This window comes from Ylistrum balloti, unplaced genomic scaffold, assembly GCF_031769215.1.
Source record: "Ylistrum balloti isolate Yb309-2 unplaced genomic scaffold, AGI_CSIRO_Ybal_v1 Utg370970, whole genome shotgun sequence".
In the NCBI taxonomy this organism is placed as follows: domain Eukaryota; kingdom Metazoa; phylum Mollusca; class Bivalvia; order Pectinida; family Pectinidae; genus Ylistrum; species Ylistrum balloti.
In genome coordinates, this window is record NW_026782544.1 from 118,172 (window position 1) to 142,580 (window position 24,409).

The window sequence follows — 24,409 nt, forward strand, 5'->3', positions numbered from 1 at the left end:
TTTGAAAACCTTTAATTAGAAATTTTGTAATTTTTTTACTATTTTGTTAGGAGATTGCCATTTAGAGTTTGATTTTTTTTATTGTATTTGCATTTGTCACGGTAATTTTGTTATGGTACTAAAGTAAAGACCTAAATACAATTATGTTTGGTATGTATTGTATATCTCATTAAAAAGAAGCAAGACGCTTCAACGACAATCTTTGTATACAAAGCTATTATTTTTTTCTACAATTTAAAAGCTTAACAACCAAACATACTCAAGATATCTTAAATTAATTTCCTTAACATCTGAAGTGAACTCTCGCTGTTTCAAGAATGAAATCGCGATTTTTTTTCAACCCATCAATCCTACATGAAAATGGAGACAAAATGCTGGTTTTTGTTAATGTTCTCCTGTTGTAACAGATTTTTTGCATGTGAAAAGTTATGTACAGTGAAGAAAATAGGCAGTATAGGACGATCGGACCGACGAAATGCAAGTATACCAACCAAGTTTCATCAAAATCTGACCTGTCCCTCAAAAGATATCATGTGGAAAGCAGCATCCGGACGAACGGCGGGACGGACGAACGGAACCCATTTGAATATCCCCAACTTTGTTAGGCGGGCGATAACTAAGGTATCTTTTTACACAGGGACATTTTAAAGATATTTATATACTATATATTTTCTGAAATAAAAGGATTATTCAAATATAGATATACAGCGGGATTGGTAATCAAACGTAAAGCCTCTGGTTGTATTGATTATCGATTATCGATTATGAGCTACCCCTTTATGTAAATACAATGTATCTATGTATCACCGCCTTCTGGAGTATTGCCATACCATATTTATAGCAATATAACAAAAAGGTGAATAATATTCACATTAGCACTGGCTCCGAAATCAATTTAATATACTGATGCTGCCATTGATGACCTACCGCGTCGCGCATGCGCGAATTTCTCGTTCCAAGGATGTTTTACTATAGATTAAATAGCGGCATTTCAGGAAAATATCAATATATCGTTAGGTAAATAAAAGTTCCAAAATGTATACCTCTGATCAGCAAATTTAACATTTCTTATTTACAAATATATATTCTTTTTTTTTAATTTTTAGATAAACATCAGTTGTCATTTTCAGTGGAAACTTACACATGGATTTTCTTCATAGTCTTACCAAATTTTTAACAAAACGATTATTTTGACAACTCCAATAGACATAAAATCATTATTATGTATAAATCTCCAAATTTATGCCTCTGACAAAAAAGTATAGTAACTTTCCAACACATTGATATAACTTTGACAAACTTTTATTACAAAATTAATTGTGTTACTTTTAGGTGAAAATGGCACACAATTTCAGTTCACGGCAATAAACACAGCATCAATGTACGTGTATCGATGGGACAGCTGTTATATATAATAAATTGTTATATTGTTTTCTGATCAAAGTACGTTTGATAACTTCGAAATAAAGGATTTTTAATGTAATTTACGAAATAAACATTGAAATATAAACGAAATTTCCAGATAGCGGCAAAGTTATAATCAAAACATAGTTCACCGCATGTGAATATCAACAATCACTGGAATTTAATTTAATGCCTAGGTTTTTTTCCTTTTTTATTTACAATTTTATCAACCTTTCGTTTATTTCGTTCGTCTATATGCATTGTAATTTCAAAGACATATATACAAACATTATTGAAGAGGTGTACAATGTATATACTATGTTGATGCCGACACTTACATGTACAATCATTTTTAACGAGAAGTGTACGATGCTGCCAAGATTTTAACCGAGACCTTCATTCTTGAGTTTGTTATATCTGGGTTCAGAATGCTTTCCGATACTTTCGGAAGTATAAAAGGGGTTGGACGAAACGTCCATATCATACTTATACTATAGATATAAGAGCTATTCGATCAGATTTTCAGAAAAAACGGTGTACGGAAGTGATTACGTACAAGTCACGGCTAATTGCTTTATTGTTTGTTTGTTTGTTTTTCAATTTCTACTCAGTCAATATCCATACTTCTATAACTAATTCGTATAACCAGACCGTGTCAATAAATATCGGACGACGTGATCCTTACGTAATGATCGTAATGACAAGGGACGTTACGCGTGGTAATTTACAAATTCATTATTGCTACATTGTTTTAAATATTTAAGTAAAGCACGTATCATAAAGCGGTACTTTTTCCTTCCGAATCAAACATAATCAAACAGAGACATTTAGGTCTCACACTCAAAATTATAAACAGACATTTTGTCCAGGGACATATGACAGAGGGTAGTGGATGTTTTTCCGGTGTTAGCTTTAATGTTTGTTCATTGAGTATGAAGACCTTGCAGTTGCTATTTACTTGAATTGTAACAATGATTTTATAATAATCGTTGAAGGTGGCTATTTTTTGTTTGTGATTTTGAACATAGGAATGGGTTTTTCTAGAACTGTGTCCCTTTATGCGGACATAGGTATGTAACAGGAATGGATTTATCGAGAGTTGTGTCCCTTGATGCGAACAAAGTATTACTGTATTTTATACCCAATATTCAAAAATATAAATAAACTGTTTGTGTAAGATGGTATTTTATGTGTCAAGAATGTGTGGCATATGTACTTTGAGAGTATTTGTGTATTAAGAAATGTTAATGTGTAATAGTATTTGGGTTGTAAGTGTTGTGAAAATTGTTTTATACTAATATATATGTACCATCATTGTCGTGATTGTATAAATGTGAAAAATGTGGAGGAGATGAGGGAGTTGGAAAACTATACAGAAATCATTGGCTGGTATTTCTCCATGTTGTATACATGTAGGTAATGTAGCTAATTAAATGTGGTTTTTGGTTTGGTCTTTGTTATTTTTTTGTTAATAGAATTTTTATTGAGTAAATAGGGAGTAGGAGTTGTGTACCTAAAGTGTTGCGTATGTCTGTATTTCAATGTATGGGTTGCTCCTGGCTGGTTTGTCGACGCGGCAAAACGTACTGTTTCACCACCACGCACTCTACTAGTACAGACTAATAGATGTGTAACCTCCACCATCACGCACTCTACTAGTACAGACTAATAGATATGTAACCTCTATGTAGGCTACAACAGATACCTTCATGGCAGTACGTGTCTCCGAGTACAACGGTACCTACTAAGTCCGTATTAGTAATTAAAACACTTACCCATGAATGGTCCCATGCTACCTGTGCGCTCTCGTGCCTACGACTCGATACACGCTAAGGGACGTAACCCACGTTATCACGTAGAAATAGCTAATAACACTGAATCTACCATATATGACATAGAAAACAGTTTTAAATATAAACAAAGGACGACACTTTAAATTAAATAATGCTAGTTTCGATCAATAGTTTGTGTATACACCGACTGGAGTACGATTTTGTTCAATTCCATGTGCAAATATTGATCTTAGATATATTTTGTCGATACAATATTCGTCCTATGTTTCCTCTATTGCTATCTTCACTACTAACATGACACATGCTTTATATATGCAAATCCGATTTTAAGAAGGGTTATGTTTTTTCTTTGGGAAAGATATTTACATACATGAATATATATTTATAGAACAAATCAAACTTGTTCGAATCGTTAAAGAAATGCATATTACGTACTAATGTCTTCCACAACCGGCTCTTTCATTTTAATCTACGAAAACGTTTCTTTCACATAATTATTATGTAACAAAAACCATGAGAAAAAACGGGTATACACCACTAGTACATGTATCTACAAAGACGATATGATGTGTCAGCTGTATAAAGAACTATGACATTGTTTAAAAGGTTTCAAGCATGAACCAAATGAATGAGAAATGGCTCTTGTTTATTATTGTAGGAAATCACTTCTATTTGCAAGTCTTTTTTCTTGTGAAACAGCGTGTAAAATTGATCATTTTTCCAAACGTTAAGAAAATGACGAAGTCGGTGTATTTAATTCCTCGCGCGACCGTGATTATTGAACGTTTGATGTTAAGATATCCATAACTGAGAATTTAACGTGCCATTCCGTTATCGATTATTAATATCGAAAACTGGAAATCGATAATGATTTCGATGTTGAAGACAGCACGTGCACAAAAATCGGATCAGAGTCGCTGTGACCGTTCCGTGAGGATCAGGCGAAATGTTTTCAGTCTTATGTGTATAACAAATGACAGCCTTTGGAAAATGATACTAAACTACTTGCGTGATCGATCTTGGACCTGTAATTTGGAAAAGACCCACGCTTTCTCTTAAGTTCAAGTGCCGAGTTTGTAATACAAAAGAACAGTGTTAAATTGAAACTCTTATTTCACGATAAACAGCATAAGCATGCAATGTATCTCCATAATCATGCGACAGGGTTGTTGCAAGCTTAGTCAAAAGTAAACATATTTCAAAAGGAAAGACACTTTCTCCTCATACCGACCCAAAAAAAGGTTGTACAGAATGAGATAACAGAAGACCAATACATTGTATTTGGGAACTGAGACAATGTTAAAAGTAAGCACACAATTATATCTCCTTGTCGTACACATTCCCTGCACTTTACATGAGAAAATTAACCTGTTTTATTGATTATATATTGTAGTACCAATGTCAATCTAGGGACGGTGCTGCAAATCATTATTTGTATGATAATGTAAGAACACAGTGTACAGAATTTAAGCCCTATTAGCGGATAGATATTTAATATATTTCAATTGGTGAAAATAATTTGAATGTTTCACTGTCGCCATAACTATGTCATTGGGAAAACAGATTTCTTTGTGCGATATGACGTAGAACGTGTTTGACGCCCATTACTATTCTTGTATACTTTGTTTTCACTTGAGAACGTGACATCACTGACTTGGATTGACCAAGATTTACATGGCGGGGGTCATCGATGAAGCAGAAGACGCTTACTCTTGCAGAACACCTTGTTTTATTCTCCTTTCACTTTTTCTGGAGTATTTGTGTACATTGTAATTTTGTTCATATTTTACCCTAGTTTACTTGAGTTTGAAATTGTTTAATGATTCTGTTGACATGTTGGCATATTCTAATTTGGTTCTAGTCGCAGAGATCACAACAGTAAATTCTCAATAAGTTCTTGAAAGATATGAAACGAGTGTGTGTTGATAATTTTCCCCATTTTTTATAAAACAAATGGCGTTGATGAACTTTTCCTTGCTATATCCTTAACATCCTTACCAATGTTTTAACACATCCTTATCAATGCTTTACACATCCTGACCAATACTTTAACACATACTTACACATGCTTTAACACATAATTACCAATGTTTTAACACATACTTACCAATGCTTTAACACATCCTTATCAATGCTTTACACATCCTGACCAATACTTTAAGACATACTTACCAATGCTTTAACACATACTTAATAATGCTTTAACACATCCTTACCAACGCTTTAACACATCCTGACCAATGCTTTAACACATACTTAATAATGCTTTAACACATCCTTACCAATGCTTTAACACATCCTTACCAATGCTTTAACACATCCTTACCAATGCTTTAACACATCCTTATCAATGCTTTACACATCCTTACCAACGCTTTAACACATCCTTACCAATGCTTTAACACATACTTAATAATGCTTTAACACATCCTTACCAACGCTTTAACACATCCTGACCAATGCTTTAACACATACTTAATAATGCTTTACACATCCTGACCAATACTTTAAGACATACTTACCAATGCTTTAACACATACTTAATAATGCTTTAACACATCCTTACCAACGCTTTAACACATCCTGACCAATGCTTTAACACATACTTAATAATGCTTAAACACATCCTTACCAATGCTTTAACACATACTTACCAATGCTTTAACACATACTTACCAATGCTTTAACACATACTTACCAATGCTTTAACACATACTTACCAATGCTTTGACACATCCTTACCAATGCTTTAACACACACTTACCAATGCTTTAACACATACTTACCAATGCTTTGACACATCCTTACCAATGCTTTAACACACACTTACCAATGCTTTAACACATACTTACCAATGCTTTGACACATCCTTACCAATGCTTTAACACACACTTACCAATGCTTTAACATACACTTACCAATGCTCTAACACATCCTGACCTATGCTTTAACACATACTCACCAATGTTTTAACACATCCTTACCAATGCTTTACACATCCTGACCTATGTTTTAACACAACCTTACCAATGCTTTAACACATCCTTACCAATGCTTTACACATCCTGACCTATGCTTTAACACATCCTTTTTTTGACATTTTAAATATAACTTCTGCCACATGTACATTATTATGTAAGTATATGTATTTTTAGAAAATGCGTTGCCATTTATTTATTAACTCCCTTATTAAGACCCCTTCATAATAATTCTGAGTAGCGATAACTCTCTTTATTTTGTCTAGTAGCTTGTTGTTCACCTACAAGGCGAAAAGACCTGAGTTGAGATGTTGCAGAAATTATTTATCAGTTTTGGAAAAGATATAAATATATTAGTGAATTGAGATAACAGAAGAGATTAAAACCATTCTTCACCTAAGTTTTAAATCTCGTTTAAAGTTGTGACTGGCTAAGGTTGGGTGGAGACATAGAAGTGACATCACTTACCTGCGAAGCCACAGCGACATGGGTCGTGCTTGTCTAGGTAGTGTTCTAGTGTGTCCCAGCCCCCGCCCACACGGATCATCACGTGGTTCCGCAGAATCTGAGGAGATAATTACGTCAGTGGTCTCAGCAAAATATTATTAACAATACGTGATATTCAGAACCCTAAATATTTCGGACAACTGAAGTCCGATATAAAGAACACATTTATTTTGAAATATTCTGTCATGCTTTCCTTTTATTTGTATGTAGTGTGAGAGGTCTGTAAGGCGGTTTATACCGTGTCAGTATAATTGATAATGAATTTTAATTTGGAGATTTTGTGATGGTCTATCATGTAACAATAACATCATCAAAAAAACTTAATTTTCATAGCGTTGCAGCTTCCTTCTCAAAGAAATCTTTTTGATGATTTGATTCATCAAAGAAATTTTTCTTCTGTGCGTTTATCGACCTCTCAAATGAATTATTCTCCCGTGTTTTAATCAAAGAAATTACTATCAGATACAACACTGTACTTTAATATTTTCGTCTCTACAGGGAGGCTAGCAATAATATGTCAAGACTTACCCGCACAAAAACAAGAGTCTGTGAGTCCCCGATTTTGTATTTGCCTTCTCCGACCTTGATAATCGGGAATTGAACAGGACAGGTACATCTTCCAGCCAATTCCTGCACCTGGAAAACACAAAATAGAAAACACCGCTGATAAACAACGTACCGTAGACACAGCCCTGGAAACTTCCAAAATTTCAAAATAGTACAAATTATAGTTTTATAAAATGTCCATGGAATATTTATCATCTAAAAGAAAATTTTGAAATTATATCATCGTTGTAATGATATTTCAATTTAATTCAAGTTTGACTTGGTAAAATGTTGAAAAATTCCGTTCGTTCCGATTTACTCTGTATTTTACCAAAGAATGTGCTTTTACTGAGAAAGAAAGCAAAGCCGATCCCTTCGTTGGTGTCTGTCAAATACAATCCTTACATATATCTGAATGTAACACGATTCTGCCTCATAACACATGTCGTTAATGTTCTCGTCGCGGTTTATATCCATTGTAACACAAAGAGAAATCACATGAAAAAAATGGAAATCTTGAAATTCACGCAATGCATTGCATGTAAGGTTTTGTTTCGGTGAGTACGCAGCAGGACTGGGAAAATGGAATTTGTTTCAGCAAGCACTCGCACCAAATAATAAGCTACTTATCACAATACCATATGTCAAAGAGAACGAAAAATCGATGATTGAAAACCGGTTCCGCCGTTTATCTACAAATGTACCGAGGAATGTATCGATATTCTTACGACCATCGGCAAAATGGCGTTTTATAGTAAACAAAGGCAGACGACACTTTGCTTACAAGTACGACACAGTCTACAGTGTACGCTGTGACCTTTTGAACTTGTTATTCTATTTCAACCATTGATTTATTGTCATTGATGGTTCCTCTAGTGGTGACTGTAAACACAACTAGTATTTTATCATATTGTTTTCTTGTATATACAAAATTTACGATTAAAGTTTACTTGTATGTACAAAATTTACGATTAAAGTTTACTTGTATATACAAAATTTACGATTAAAGTTTACTTGTATGTACAAAATTTCAATTAAAGTTTACTTGTTTATTCAAAATTTACAATTAATGCTTACTTGTATATACAAAATTTACTATTAAAGTTTACTTGTATATACAAAATTTACAATTAATGTTTACTTGTATATACAAAATTTACGATTAAAGTTTACTTGTATGTACAAAATTTCAATTAATGTTTACTTGTATATACAAAATTTACTATTAAAGTTTACTTGTATATACAAAATTTACAATTAATGTTTACTTGTATATACAAAATTTACGATTAAAGTTTACTTGTATGTACAAAATTTCAATTAAAGTTTACTTGTTTATTCAAAATTTACAATTAATGTTTACTTGTATATACAAAATTTACTATTAAAGTTTACTTGTATGTACAAAATTTACAATTAATGTTTACTTGTATATACAAAATTTACTATTAAAGTTTACTTGTATATACAAAATTTACAATTAATGATTACTTGTATATACAAAATTTCCGATTAAAGATTACTTGTATGTACAAAAATTCAATTAAAGTTTACTTGTTTATTCAAAATTTACAATTAATGTTTACTTGTATATACAAAATTTACTATTAAAGTTTACTTGTATGTACAAAATTTACAATTAATGTTTACTTGTATATACAAAATTTACGATTAATGTTTACTTGTTTATACAAAATTTACAATTATTGGTTGCTCAAATGGTTTTTTTTAAAATCATCGAATATATTTAACTTCGTGGTGACACTTGATGTGATAAGAATCTGGGATTTTAAGGGGTACAACTCGTGCTGCCTTGAACTTATAACTATATTCTATGTATGATTATAACTATATTCTTTATATAATCATAACTATATTCTATAATTATAACTATATTCTATAATTAACTATATTCTATAATTATAACTATATTCTATAATTAACTATATTCTATAATTATAATTATAACTATATTCTATAATTAACTATATTAACTATAATTATAACTATATTCTATAATTAACTATATTCTATAATTATAACTATATTCTATAATTAACTATATTCTATAATTATAACTATATTCTATATACTATAACAATAATCTTTACCTATGCTATCTTCAAACATATAAATATATCACAATCAGAGATGTATGATAAAGAGTAATATATGTGTTATACGTCCCTGGCACAGTACACCACAATCTGGAACATCGCGCGATATACACGTTTAAAATGTTGGAAAATTTTAACATTAAATTCTGACCCTATAGCGAAAAGTCCAATATATCATAACGTTATAATATCTGTTTTCACCAGTCATATCTCTGATACTTTATCAAACACGCCTCGTGAAGTAGGGCGGCCGAAACGGAAACTGACTAATATGTAACATGGGTAGTCGGGAAGTGACCAGAGAAACACAACATAGTTTCTTTATTCTGAAAAAATGACATAAATGCGCTGTTAAACTAGCCCCATTGTTCCCAAATCTGAAAACGGCGCCTATGATGTCCCAGAACCAGTAGCAATGACAGAACTTCTCGGCATGAGGCTAATATTGATTTTTATAGGTTTAACTGCGATGTTTAAATGTGAATTGTAACAGTAAGCATTGTTTCTCCGCCTAATTAACATTTAATTGGTTTGTAGGTGAGGAATGTTTTGGATTTAATAGAGGTGGCCGACTCCGGCCATCCATCAAGATTTCGCTCGATTTACCAAAGACAAAACATGGCCTTATCTAACCAGCGTATACGTCACACGCAATCAGCCGGTACACCTGTAATATCTCGCACGTATCCTTCTCAGTGCTAGGCGTAAATAACAACACCCGGTCTGACGACTATCTCATTCACCGCGATTAAATACAAACACACAATTATAAAATCTACTTAAGTTTGTCGTAAGATCAAGGTACAATTCACCTGGGCCAGGTAAAAGAATGTGTGTGAAGGGGAGGGGAAGCGAGGGGTAAGCAAAGCGGAAGGAAAGGGTGGGGGGGGGGGGGGGAGAATGCGAGACAGGGAAGGAGAGAGAGTTAAGAAGAGAAGAACAAGAATGGTACCATTTTATTCATTTGTGTACATGAAAACATACCAATGTAATCGAAAATATCAAAATATAGTCCTGAATTGCAATTCCCAGTTAATGAATCAATCAATGTTAATGTGTATAACAGCATCATCTGAGTTAAGGCTGTATGGTACATTACAAGTCAAAAAGGGTTATCTCTGATGTTCATGTAAATGTGTCCTGTGCACTTTAAGAAACGTTTTCCTTTCATCCATTCTTAGTGTGTTAGTTTTAATTGTGGGACCAATCACGATATATCAGGCTATTAAACATGGGCAGTGACATTTATCAAAACAAAACAGTGTAATTTATCATAAAGAGTCAATAGTAGTTATAAGAAAAAAATCTATATCATTTATCAGAATGAATCATGTTTCTGAACTACTTCTGTTTTCAGGTGATTGACAAGTTAAGAAGCATATTAAACGCTAAAATAAAAACGCTGTAAGTCAATATAGGGATGAAAAGGAAGTCTTCCATGAAGCCATTATTGTGTAGTTTAGCGTGACAGGTGTACATCAAGAAAAAAGTCCAACATGCGTTTTGATGGTTTTTTTTAAGTACGTATGGGACTGCCCTAAATCACTACAATTTTCTATGTATTGATCTAAAGATCGATATACAATCAATGAATGCTACCAAAGAACTTTAACAAGGACATTGTTTATTGCTGTCTGTCAAACACGAGCGCGTGTTTTCAACACACGAATAACATGTCGAAAGTCACTTAGGCTTCCTTGTTACGGGAGAGAGAACATAAACAGAAAACCTATCTCTATTGGGTTGTTTGATCAATTTCCAAAAACCTAGTATATCTGGTACATGATCAAATTGGGAAGTCTTCGTGTTTACATGATCCAACACAGCTTTCAACCTGGTTATATCAATTCTATAATCGAAATGATTCATCTGAAATTATTATTAATAAACAATCTGGGTCAGAGCGTTCGAGTATATGTTGTTAAAATTTTATATAATAATGTAATGATATATGGTAATCTGGGCTGGTGATATATTAGACAGCAGATAATTACAATAATCTCACATCATCTTGCCCTGTCACACCTGATTTATTTATCTCTATATAACTTATATGACGAAATTATTTTTGCTCTCTTAAAATACGGCGGTTATTAAAGAAATTATCATACATTTTTGTGAATTGGTTTTTGTCTACAAAATTTAATGCTTTTAAGAAATGACTGAAATGTCGTCACATCTGAATCACTCGTAAGGTTGTACAAATGACATGCATATAATCACACTTTAATTAAGTACTGCATCATCCTTCTAAGACTCTCAGTCAAACTAGGTCCAAGTTCTGCACACCTAAGATTTTCACCTGAGAAACACAAACCAACCTAGGCAGAGTCGAACCACACACCTCATATCATATGTTCGAAAATATCATGATACCTTTGTATACGTTTAAACCAGTGTCAGCGACGAGGCTATCAATCGATTTTACAGAGCAGAAGAAATAATTTATCAGAGAAAAAACAAAGGGACTGCATCGCTCACCTGGCAAATAATTTCTGAAATTATTTCACTATTGGATCCCTACTTTGTGGTCAAACGAAAGTCAGATTCACTATTCATTAAAAAAATGCCTCATACCAAACTTGGACTACATCCTTGTATGGAAGAAGGGTTTTTAAGAGCTTAATTTGGTCCCCAACCTTCCCGCCCTCTACGGGGCTAAGACCTAAAGTACATACTCTCAAGAATGATTCAGATCATGTTTGGAAAGTATCTATTCATTCCTATAGGCGGAATAGAATTTCAAAGAATTTACTCTATTTCCCCAATAGGGCTCCTTCCCTCCCGTCTCAAGGGTTCGAAACCTAACGTTTATACAAGACTGATTCCCCTTCATTTAGAAATGCTTCAGAACGAAGTTAGAAAATATTCTTTCATTCCTACAGAAGGAGTAGGTTTTAAAGCACTTGCGAAATTTCCCCTTTTAGGCCCGCCCCTCGGGCCCCCTGGGGCCGAGAGCCAATATTTTAGAAACTTGATTCCCCTGCCCCCTATTATCTTTCTGACCAAATTTGGTCAAAATCTGTTCAGTCGCGCATTACTAGTAGCGATTTTTTAGTAAAAAGTTGGCGGACGACAGACGGACGCTCCGCCATAGTATAAGCTCACCGGTCCTTTAGACCAGGTAAGCTAAAATATGATACATAAACTTACTTAATGTTTGACTGGTTGAACAAATACTCAAATAGAAAACCATTAAGATCTGCATTCAGACATCTTATAAGAGGTTTTGGTAATTTTATCGTATCGTTACTCGTATCCACGTAGATCCTCCCGCTCATTCAAGAACATTAAGCTTTGAAATCGATTATGCTTAAAGCGCCAATTTAAATGCGCTTTTATTTCAAAGAAGATGATTGATAAGGGCAAAAAGCTCAGATGTAACATATTATGGGATGTATTTAAATACTTAATACTTGGAATTTGAGAAGTAAGCACTGTAAAAACGCACCACGTGATCGATATTATGAGAATCAAATTGGCTGTGCCTGAGGCAAACTATGATGCTGCGTGATATTGTTTTTTCTCTAATTAGTAACATCGATACGTCAATATCTGTCAATCTTACACCATAATAAATGCTGAGACGAGAGTTCTTTAATTAACATGCATTACTAGTATATACCATCTTTTCTCCGTGTCGTATTTCAGTATCATTTTCGCAAGACTCCGTGTAAATCTTTTTTTTTATATATTTCTCTCTAGTTGTATTGAGAACAACACTCACCGAAATTTCCATTCAAAATCAAATTCGATTAAAATTGGGCAAAATATGAACCAACGATTTACATGGAAACTCCTGAAAAAGTTTAAGGATGTTGCGAAAGAGTAAGCGTTTTCTGCTTCATCAAACACACCCGCCATGTAAATCTTGCTCAATGAAAGTCAGTGATGTCACGTTCTCAAATAAGAACAAGGTATACAACATTGGAACCACAAGGAAGTTTGGTTTAGGATTCTGCTGACAAGTTGGTATTTTCTTCCTAGATTTTGTTCCGTGCCATATATTTCCGTGTTTAGTATGTTTCAGGAAGATATAATATGTACTCATCACGTTATATGACTGTCTGTCAGCAATTCACCATCCAAACATGTTTCAAAATGATGTTATACAATATTGTTAAATACTCGGCCTACAACAAAAGGTGTTAGGACGAGGGATACTAGAAAATTTATCTTCAACTTTCTATAATCTTTTACAAATATTGAAAGAAAAATGAGTGCTTACTAAGGTGAATCTTGATTTCTGTTTTCACGGAGGAAAATGTGTGAGATAGTACTGTATAAATGTGTGTGACAGAACTGTATAAATGTGTGTGACAGAACTGTATAAATGTGTGAGATAGTACTGTATAAATGTGTGTGACAGAACTGTATAAATGTGTGTGACAGAACTGTATAAATGTGTGTGACAGTACTGTATAAATGTGTGTGACAGAACTGTATAAATGTGTGTGACAGAACTGTATAAATGTGTGTGACAGAACTGTATAAATGTGTGTGACAGAACTGTATAAATGTGTGTGACAGAACTGTATAAATGTGTGAGATAGTACTGTATAAATGTGTGTGACAGAACTGTATAAATGTGTGTGACAGAACTGTATAAATGTGTGTGACAGAACTGTATAAATGTGTGAGATAGTACTTTATAAATGTGTGTGACAGAACTGTATAAATGTGTGTGACAGAACTGTATAAATGTGTGTGACATAACTGTATAAATGTGTGTGACAGAACTGTATAAATGTATGAGATAGTACTGTATAAATGTGTGTGACAGAACTGTATAAATGTGTGTGACAGAACTGTATAAATGTGTGTGACAGAACTGTATAAATGTATGAGATAGTACTGTATAAATGTGTGTGACAGAACTGTATAAATGTGTGAGATAGTACTGTATAAATGTGTGTGACAGAACTGTATAAATGTGTGTGACAGAACTGTATAAATGTGTGTGACAGGACTGTATAAATGTGTGTGACAGGACTGTATAAATGTGTGTGACAGAACTGTATAAATGTGTGTGACAGAACTGTATAAATGTATGAGATAGTACTGTATAAATGTGTGTGACAGAACTGTATAAATGTGTGTGACATTACTGTATAAATATGTGTGTCAAAACTGTATAAATGTGTATGACAGAACTGTATAAATGTGTGTGACAGAACTGTATAGATGTGTGTGACAGAACTGTATAAATGTGTGTGTCAAAACTGTATAAATGTGTGTGACAGAACTGTATAAATGTGTGTGACAGAACTGTATAAATGTGTGTGTCAAAACTGTATAAATATGTGTGACAGAACTGTATAAATGTGTGATAGTATTGTATAAATGTGTGTTACATTACTGTGTAAATATGTGTGTCAAAACTGTATAAATATGTGTGACAGAACTGTATAAATGTGTGTGACATTACTGTATAAATATGTGTGTCAAAACTGTATAAATGTGTATGACAGAACTGTATAAATGTGTGTGACAGAACTGTATAGGTGTGTGTGACAGAACTGTATAAATGTGTGTGTCAAAACTGTATAAATGTGTGTGACAGAACTGTATAAATGTGTGTGTCAAAACTGTATAAATATGTGTGACAGAACTGTATAAATGTGTGATAGTATTGTATAAATGTGTGTGACATTACTGTGTAAATATGTGTGTCAAAACTGTATAAATATGTGTGACAGAACTGTATAAATGTGTGTGACATTACTGTATAAATATGTGTGTCAAAACTGTATAAATATGTGTGTCAAAACTGTATAAATATGTGTGACAGAACTGTATAAATGTGTGTGACATTACTGTATAAATATGTGTGTCAAAACTGTATAAATATGTGTGTCAAAACTGTATAGATGTGTGTGACAGAACTGTATAAATGTGTGATAGTATTGTATAAATGTGTGTGACAGTACTGGTACTGTATATAAGTGTGTGTGACAGAACATTAAGATATGAAGAAATATATCAGATATGATGTTCGATCAACTGTAGTTAGGCATTGAATCTGATCTCGTTTATAATGATAACGGAACTTTGTCAGCGAGCTTGGTATTTCATACTCACATGCAAATCAATTTGCTTTGATAGTACAATACCCATGTGATCCCGGCGGAGTGCTCACAAAGTTAAGGGGCCCTCCACGTAATCCTTTGGCTTAAGAGTCCATATCAACACATATAACTTTCCCTGGCGTTCTTCGTTCACCAAGGCGCACATGTCCAATTCCTTTCTACTTTAAATTGATTTCAAATCGAAATCACTTAATATGACTGAGATGACTGAGCAGTATGATATCTGTTAAATGAATGATTTTCGACAAAGACGTCAAAATTATCGCAGAATGACACTGTATGTTCTGTTGTAAAACACGAAATCTAGATTGTCCTAGCCTACTGGTCATTTCTTGTCCAGTCCTTATCGTGATCTAAATGAGGGTCAAGTGTCCGTTGTAATCAGGTTTTAACAAGTAATAAATAAATGTGTTGTGTCTCGATATATATCACAACAGAGAGCCTACGGTAAAGTGTTTAAAGATTCTACTTATCGTGGATTAACGCCACAGATATCTCCCATTGCCTTCAGAAAACTTTTGTAAACTTAATCTTTACCGCCACAATGACGTTACATCCAGGTCATAATTTTACAATTTCCTTTGACAGCGTTAATGAGACTGACCCGTCTGAAATCAAACCCTTCTCCGTTATGAAGTTCGAAGAAAGACTGTGTAACCAATACAACTGCGGACATTATAAAGCCCAATCTATCAGTATAAGTGTACTGAAGGATGGAACAACGATTGTAAGTGTCGGATTTAAACCTTTAATAACATAAAAAAAATCATTACAAGAGAAGACATGTTAAATGACAGATCTATGGTTGGTTAGTGGCTGTTTTGTTGGGGTTATTAGGACGAATCTGTTATTCCCCGTATTTTTTTTATATTCTTTATCTATAATCATTGTAAATTATCAAGAATTGTAACTAACATCAATTTATCAAAGTCAGCATGTCATGTATCTTTATTCAGAAAATGTGATTAAATAAAAGCTTAAAAAAATCAAATGTTCCTAAAACTTCACACGTCCTGTTGAAGCTACAAAATGTAGTTTGATCCAATATCACTAAAACTCCACAAGTCCTAGTAACGTTAGTTTGATCCAATATCGTACCAACAACAGTTTAAATTTCAACACCTAACTCCTTATGAGATTCCATCCACTTGAAGCTTATTGTCCAATACATGACGTTCCTTCATTATTTTATCCAAATGGTTTCTTTTATATCTCCCGCATGCCAGGGTCACTTTAAGGTAGAGGCGTCCTTGTAGTGGTGTGTTGCTACCTAAATGAACACCATACGGGAGGCCATTCTCACACCCAAATCAATCGGTAAGTGACATTTTCATGGCAAACAACTATAGCATCGGACGAGTATTTTGTCCTTAGCTTGGATCAAACCTCATAAATCTCATTCATAAATGATACCGGCTTGGAATAAATCTGTATCACAATAGCAATGTTTTATTTTGTAGCACTGCCGTCACATACGTACATCGTGTGAAAGTTTGGTTACAAACATACTAACGATAGAGGTGTCTTTAAATAAAGAAACTTGAGAGAGTGGCCAATTATCTTTTTATCTATGTTAATTATGAAAACTTGTTAACAAAGTATAACAAAGCCATTCCATCATGTCATTTTATCTTATCTACAGCTTATATGAAACCTGAAACATCCTCGTTGTACTGTAGATGAATTAACTTGTCGACATTAAGGAAGAAAAACCTGTTCTTCAACTGAAATAAACATTTTAGTGTATTCAGCGTGGAAACCGACACCGTGACAAATTTATTTTGTTCGGAAATAATGTTTCTTACAAAACGAACGTGTTTGTTGAAACGTATTGTTGAAAGCCGTAGATGGTTATATCAGGGCAATAAATTCACAAATCGCGAATAAAAGTCAACGGGGGATCTAGGTATCACAGGTTGTTACACTTTTTACAACTTGTTACCAGTGAGACCGGGTTCCCGTGTCCACGGGGGATCTAGGTATCACAGGTTTTTACAATTTTTACAACTTGGGTTCTCGTGTTATCTGTTGGTACAGCTGATCTCCTACGGACGTGATATCTGTCGGTACAGCTGATCTCCTACGGACGTGTTATCTGCCGGTACAGCTGATCTCCTACGGACGTGTTATCTGTCGGTACAGCTGATCTCCTACGGACGTGATATCTGTCGGTACAGCTGATCTCCTACGGACGTGATATCTGTCGGTACAGCTGATCCTACGGACGTGATACGGACAGTGATCTATCATGATATCTGTCGGTACAGCTGATATCCTACGGACGTGATATCTGTCAGTACCGCTGATCTCCTACGGACGTGATATCTGTCGATACAGCTGATCTCCTATGGACGTGATATCTGTCGGTACAGCTGATCTCCTACGGACGTGATATCTGTCGGTACAGCTGATCTACTACGGACATGATATCTGTAGGTACAGCTGATATCCTCCGGACGTGATATCTGTCGGTACAGCTGATATCCTACGGACGTGATATCTGTCGGTACCGCTGATCTCCTACGGACGTGATATCTGTCGGTACAGCTGATCTCCTACGGACATGATATCTGTCGATACAGCTGATTTCCTATGGACGTGATATCTGTCGGTACAGCTGATCTCCTACGGACGTGATATCTGTCGGTACAGCTGATCTCCTACGGACGTGATATCTGTCGGTACAGCTGATCTCCTACGGACGTGATATCTGTCGGTACAGCTGATCTCCTACAGACGTGATATCTGTTGTATTGCCAATATACTACATGGGGGATATTTCTTTCGTTGATTAGCAAGCTTGAATCTGGTAATGTTCGTTGTTACAGCATGACGATGCATCATGAGAGCTCTCGACTCCCCAGAAACCTATGTAGTACCCTTCATGAAAAAGCTCTAAAAGCTTAACTTTTTTGATAATGCTGAAATCCAATGTGTACCTGTCATACAGAAACATGACGCCTGCCTCGGAGTCGGCGGAAATCTTGAAACAACTTTTGATGTTAGTTTGTGTGCTTGTGTAGGAACAGAAATCATAAAGCAAGTCGACTTCCTGACTGTTAATAACATTCCACGAGAGTAAGTCATGTCTACGTGTTATCTCAGGGTCCCTACCAACTTCTCGACATGGGGTGTGATTCTGTCTTACGTGTTGGATTCCTTAAACTATATCATTTTACTGTTATAATGATGCAATTGTTTAATATCTTTGAGAACAAAGATATAACCGATCATTGTCATTATCAGCAGGTTTGGGGCTAACCCCCACCCCACCCATCCCCCACCCCCACAACCCACCCCCTCCCCCTCCCACAGCCATAGTCTCTTGGAAGAAATAGGCCCACTGTCAAACTTCGTAATGTATGTGGGACTTACAAAAACATTATATACAGTACACATTGAATCCTTGTTAGTGTTATATTCTGACTTGGAAAGTTTATATTCGGGTGGAAGTGGAGGGGGCATTCTCGCAATATTTCCTCGCCTATATGTCCGTTAAACAACCTAGAAACATGTTACATCATCTACATAATACTATAGATATCATGGATTTTTATCGTCGTCTACCATATAACTTTCTACTGGTCATCAGGCTCGTGATTCATGTGTTAATGTAAATGTAATGTAAATCAAAAAATGGAAGTTAAAGAAAATGAAAGTGTCTGGTTTGGAGTGAAGCGGTGATAAAGATTTCCACGTTAAATAACGCTGTAACGTTAATACAGTGAATGCTTTGGGTATATACTTCTTACGCCATAGATTAGAATAAGAGGATGAAGAGGATTGCAGTCACATCGCAAATGTAAAATACATGATAGATACACTTTAATGATTTGAAAACATGAACAAGGGCGGGGTTATCTGTAATATTTCTACAGAGCGTGGTTGGCACTAGTCCTGTCTAACACTACATAAAGCGCTAGTTGGCCGTATTTTTTACCTTAAGCGGAATAATATTTTAGATGATTACATTGTGATGTAGATAAGTTTTCGTGTGATATCAACAAGACAATAATTCAGTCGACCAAGTGCTATTTCACTGATAACACAATGAGGGTCAATCACGTGACATTGCACGTACAGTACAATACATAGTCAACCATGTGACTTTACTTGCAGTACTATGCAAATAATAAGGTAATCGGATGGCGCAGTGGTAACGAATTCGCATTTCACCAAGAGGCCCAGGGTTCGATTCCCGCAACGGATGTGAAAAGGTAAAGGGTCACCTGCCCGACCACGTGGGTTTTTCCCGGGTACGCCGACAACATTTCACTGTACATACAATACAAAGTCAGTCACGTGACAAATCACTCACTGTACATACAATACAATGTCAATCACGTGACATATCACTCACTGTACAACACAATACAAAGTCAGTCACGTGACAAATCACTCACTGTACATACAATACAATGTCAGTCATGTGACATATCACTCACTGTACATACAAAACAATGTCAATCACGTGACATATCACTCACTGTACATACAATACAAAGTCAATCACGTGACATATCACTCACTGTACATACAATACAAAGTCAATCACGTGACATATCACTCACTGTACATCACGTGACATATCACTCACTGTACATACAAAACAATGTCAATCACGTGACATATCACTCACTGTACATACAATACAAAGTCAATCACGTGACAAATCACTCACTGTACAATAAAAAATCGTCAATCACGTGACAAACCGGTGTCTGACCAATATAAAGTCAATGCGGTCAAAGCTTTTCGTTTTAACATCAAAAAGAGCGAAAGAAAGGGACATAACTCATCCCAGTATGACTTGTCTCGTTATAATGATCTCCAGTTTCTCTCGTTACCCGGGACAACAGTAAATACTGGATACAAATATTTATAAATATTTTCCGGCATTAAAACCTATGATATATATACAGCACTTCGCTTACAGTTTCTTGAAGTATAAGGAAGCTTTACATTATTTGTAGCCTAGTTCCCATTTTGTCTTCGGAATTGGATATGGAATTTTAAAATGTTTACATTATGTACCCTCCATGGCAATCGTTGGACGCTGGAGAACGTAAATGGTGTTTTTACCTCCACTACCAAAGAATTCTGTAAGTTTCCTTCACCACGCGCGGCTTTTTATAAAAGATTAAGTGTGGCTGTTCACAAATCTTTTAAATCAGAAATGATACAACTGGTCACACATTGTCCTACTGATATTTTTACATGTCACGATTGGTAACTATATGTACTACATAAAACCCAACAATGTTAGGACACATATAGTATACACGGGAAGTGTAAAGGATATCGATATATAGACCTCTGTCTAGTCAGTTAGTAGACCCGTACTTTTAACGGAATACATATTGGCCTAATTAAGGTATAAATGTACACGTAAATACACGTACTGTTGAAGTAACTTCTGTATTCACACAGATCAAACACTTACAATGTATAGAATATCTAAATAACGATTTTTTGTATAATTGAACAAGTTGCACTCAAAATAAATTCCTTACATTGACTGATTACCGATATCCTTTCGGCAATTGTCCTCTTGTTACATTGTACAATATAGTCCTATGTTTCAACACAACATATTTCTTCTGCCGTACAAACACATGATATTTAAACATGTAACACTTTTGAATAACCAGCAGGAAGCTATACCTAAACCTGACATATACCGTCTGAGGGAATTAAAGACGATATTCATGACTTCCACCTCACGCGATTTACGTTTTGTCGAAAAGACTACTGCCCGCGGTTTGACACTTACCAGAGATCATAACAATTTTGATTCTAGTGTGCTTCGATACACTGACGATGAACAGACCAACTGTGTGACAGCTAGCTGTCGTAATTAAAACAAGAGGCTGATGGGGCCTGTTTCGCTCACATGGATTTGCTTGGCTGAATTTGCTCTATCTAATCTATAGGGAAAGGATTTCGTAAGGGTTTTTATATTGATTTCTTCCTTGGGGCCAACCCCACTGCCCAGGAGGGTCAGCAAAACTATAAATACATAAATTTTCTGCCTTTAATCAAATTGGAACAGAATCCTAATTTTCTTATAGAAGAAAACATATTTCTTTTTAAAAAATGCACTATTTCCGTCATAGAGTCTCACAACATCCCCCCGAAAAACAATCGTTTATAAAGTATTGATTTCCTTTTCCCAACGATACGTCAGACCAAATTCAGGCAAAATCCAATCATTCATACGCGAGGAGTATAACTTTAAAGAATTTCCCCGTTTCCCTTGTTTAGCCCACTCTTGCCGCCCTAGGGGGGCATAGACCTACCGTTTCACAAAATAGATTTTCAATAACTCAATAACGCTTCATGCAGAACTTAGACAAATTTAAATCATTCTAAATTATCACGATTTTGAAGAATTTGATCTATTTCCTCCGTCCGTCCCGCGCAAGGGTGCCGTTGCCCAGCTTCTAGACGGATGATATCAAAAATATTTTCAATGTTACACACGATACATCGAAGAGGATCCGTGGTGTATGTTTGTGTAGAAAACCGAATGTGTTCAACACCTACTCTAATGAACAAGGAATCCTTATCAAATACGTCCTCATATAAGCATATCATATCCCCTTAAATAATAGCGAGCATACACCGAAATTATACGTCATCAAAAATAAAGGATCTATCTACACACCTGTCTTAACATGAACACAGCACATGTTTCTCTTACACAATACCAGGTTCTCTAACACAGCACACGTTTATCTTACATTATACAAGATTTTCTAACACAGCACACGTTTCTCTTACACAATACCAGGTTCTCTAACACAGCACACGTTTATCTTACATTATACAAGATTTTCTAACACAGCACACGTTTCTCTTACATAATACAAGGTTTTCTAACACAGCACACGATTCTCTTACACAATACAAGGTTCTCTAACACAGCACACGTTTCTCTTACACAATACAAGGTTTTCTAACACAGCACACGATTCTCTTACACAATACAAGATTCTCTAATACAGCACACGGATCTCTTACACAATACAAGATTCTCTAATACAGCACACGGTTCTCTTACACAATACAAGATTCTCTAATACAGCACACGGATCTCTTACACAATACAAGATTCTCTAATACAGCACAGGGTTCTCTTACACAATACAAGATTCTCTAATACAGCACACGGTTCTCTTACACAATACAAGATTCTCTAATACAGCACAGGGTTCTCTTACACAATACAAGATTCTCTAATACAGCACACGGTTCTCTTACACAATACAAGATTCTCTAATACAGCACACGGTTCTCTTACACAATACAAGATTCTCTAATACAGCACACGGTTCTCTTACACAATACAAGATTCTCTAATACAGCACAGGGTTCTCTTACACAATACAAGATTCTCTAATACAGCACACGTTTCTCTTACACAATACAAGATTCTCTAACACAGCACACGGTTCTCTTACACAATACAAGATTCTCTAATACAGCACACGGTTCTCTTACACAATACAAGATTCTCTAATACAGCACACGGTTCTCTTACACAATACAAGATTCTCTAATACAGCACACGGTTCTCTTACACAATACAAGATTCTCTAATACAGCACACGGTTCTCTTACACAATACAAGATTCTCTAACACAGCACACGATTCTCTTACACAATACAAGATTCTCTAACACAGCACACGGTTCTCTTACACAATATGGTGTTCTCTAAAGAGTATTAATATCGCCGAAAGGAAAAAATAGCAAAATAACCTTGACAAGTTTTTTCTTACGTCAGGCAAGGAAGACTGTGTATACTGATCAGCCCAAGGCTGAAACCCATCTTGAGCAAACGGTTACATGGAACATCAGAATACCAATGGGGTGATGAATGTTTTATACGCTACGTCTACATAATGATAAGGATGATATTGAGGTGGATATATATGTGTTATGTTTGTATACCCACTTCAAACCCGCAGGGGCATCCCACTGGACGGCAAAGATTTGTTGATGCTATGGATTAAAAGCTGAGGTTCCTGACGAAGTAAAACAGAAATGGATAACATTCCAAATTCCTGAATCTCACTTCAAGGAAGAGTCAGCCGGTTTTATAGATACAACCGTATCTGTATAAATGTCACCATTTACAGTCTATAAATAGACCGAAACTCGTGTTCAGTTTCCCTACCTTGTCTTATTTTTTTATTCCATTGTCCGGTTTAGTTGAGAAGTTCAGATAACCTCGCGATGTATTTATTTATGATGTAAAATACACAGGTAAGGCATGTTTTTTGATAGAACACAAATAGCATTACATGTAATGTAGACAAATAGGTCTCTTTACTCGTCTATTTAGTCTTCATAGAATCAGTAAGTTGTCTTGTAAACCTTCATGTAACAGGGAAAAGGACATTTTCAATGATAGATAACATTGCATAGCAATATGATGATATATGTTTGTGAACTCCACCTACAAAATGTTAATATCCACGCATTCCATCAAAATGGTTAGATAAACAATCATTAATATTTAAGTTCATCAATAATTATCCGGCTGCTGCAATGATCATAACACTTGTTTATGCTTTTACCGACTCGGTGTCGTGATGGGTGTGGTTACCCAGGTATCACATCTCAGACCCAACAGAAGCGCCCAGGTACAAAATATTATAAACAGCATACCAGGTAGAACAGGTTGTTAAAATTAGAAAACATTGACCATTGTTGTGTTTTTTCACCAAATAGCCTGGTGTCTGCTTTCTGATTATCTTTCTGCTTGTTACCTTCATATTGTATTGTCTGTTCCCACAACGCAGCTGTAGTTATGCTTGACTTGTCTAAACCTGTAGTTTAATTGAATGGTCTAAACGGGTCTGTTGTACATTGTATGTATACTCAACAATATAGGCGATATTTAGCAATAAAGGCGGTTATTCAGCAGTATAGGCGAGTATTAGCAGTATAGGCGAATACTCAGCAGTA

The 24,409-nt window shown here is 35.1% G+C and overlaps 1 protein-coding gene across 1 annotated transcript in view; it reads right to left on the reverse strand.

Moving 5' to 3' along the window:
* LOC132559808 (GAS2-like protein 2A) overlaps window positions 1-24,409 on the reverse strand; it is a 66,336-nt gene that overhangs the window by 15,137 nt on the left and 26,790 nt on the right. Inside the window, exons 2-3 of the mRNA XM_060224434.1 lie at window positions 7,211-7,318; window positions 6,644-6,740 (exon numbers count right to left, since the gene is read on the reverse strand). Of these exons, the coding sequence (XP_060080417.1) occupies window positions 6,644-6,740; window positions 7,211-7,318 (205 nt within the window). The remainder of the gene's footprint in view (window positions 1-6,643; window positions 6,741-7,210; window positions 7,319-24,409) is intronic.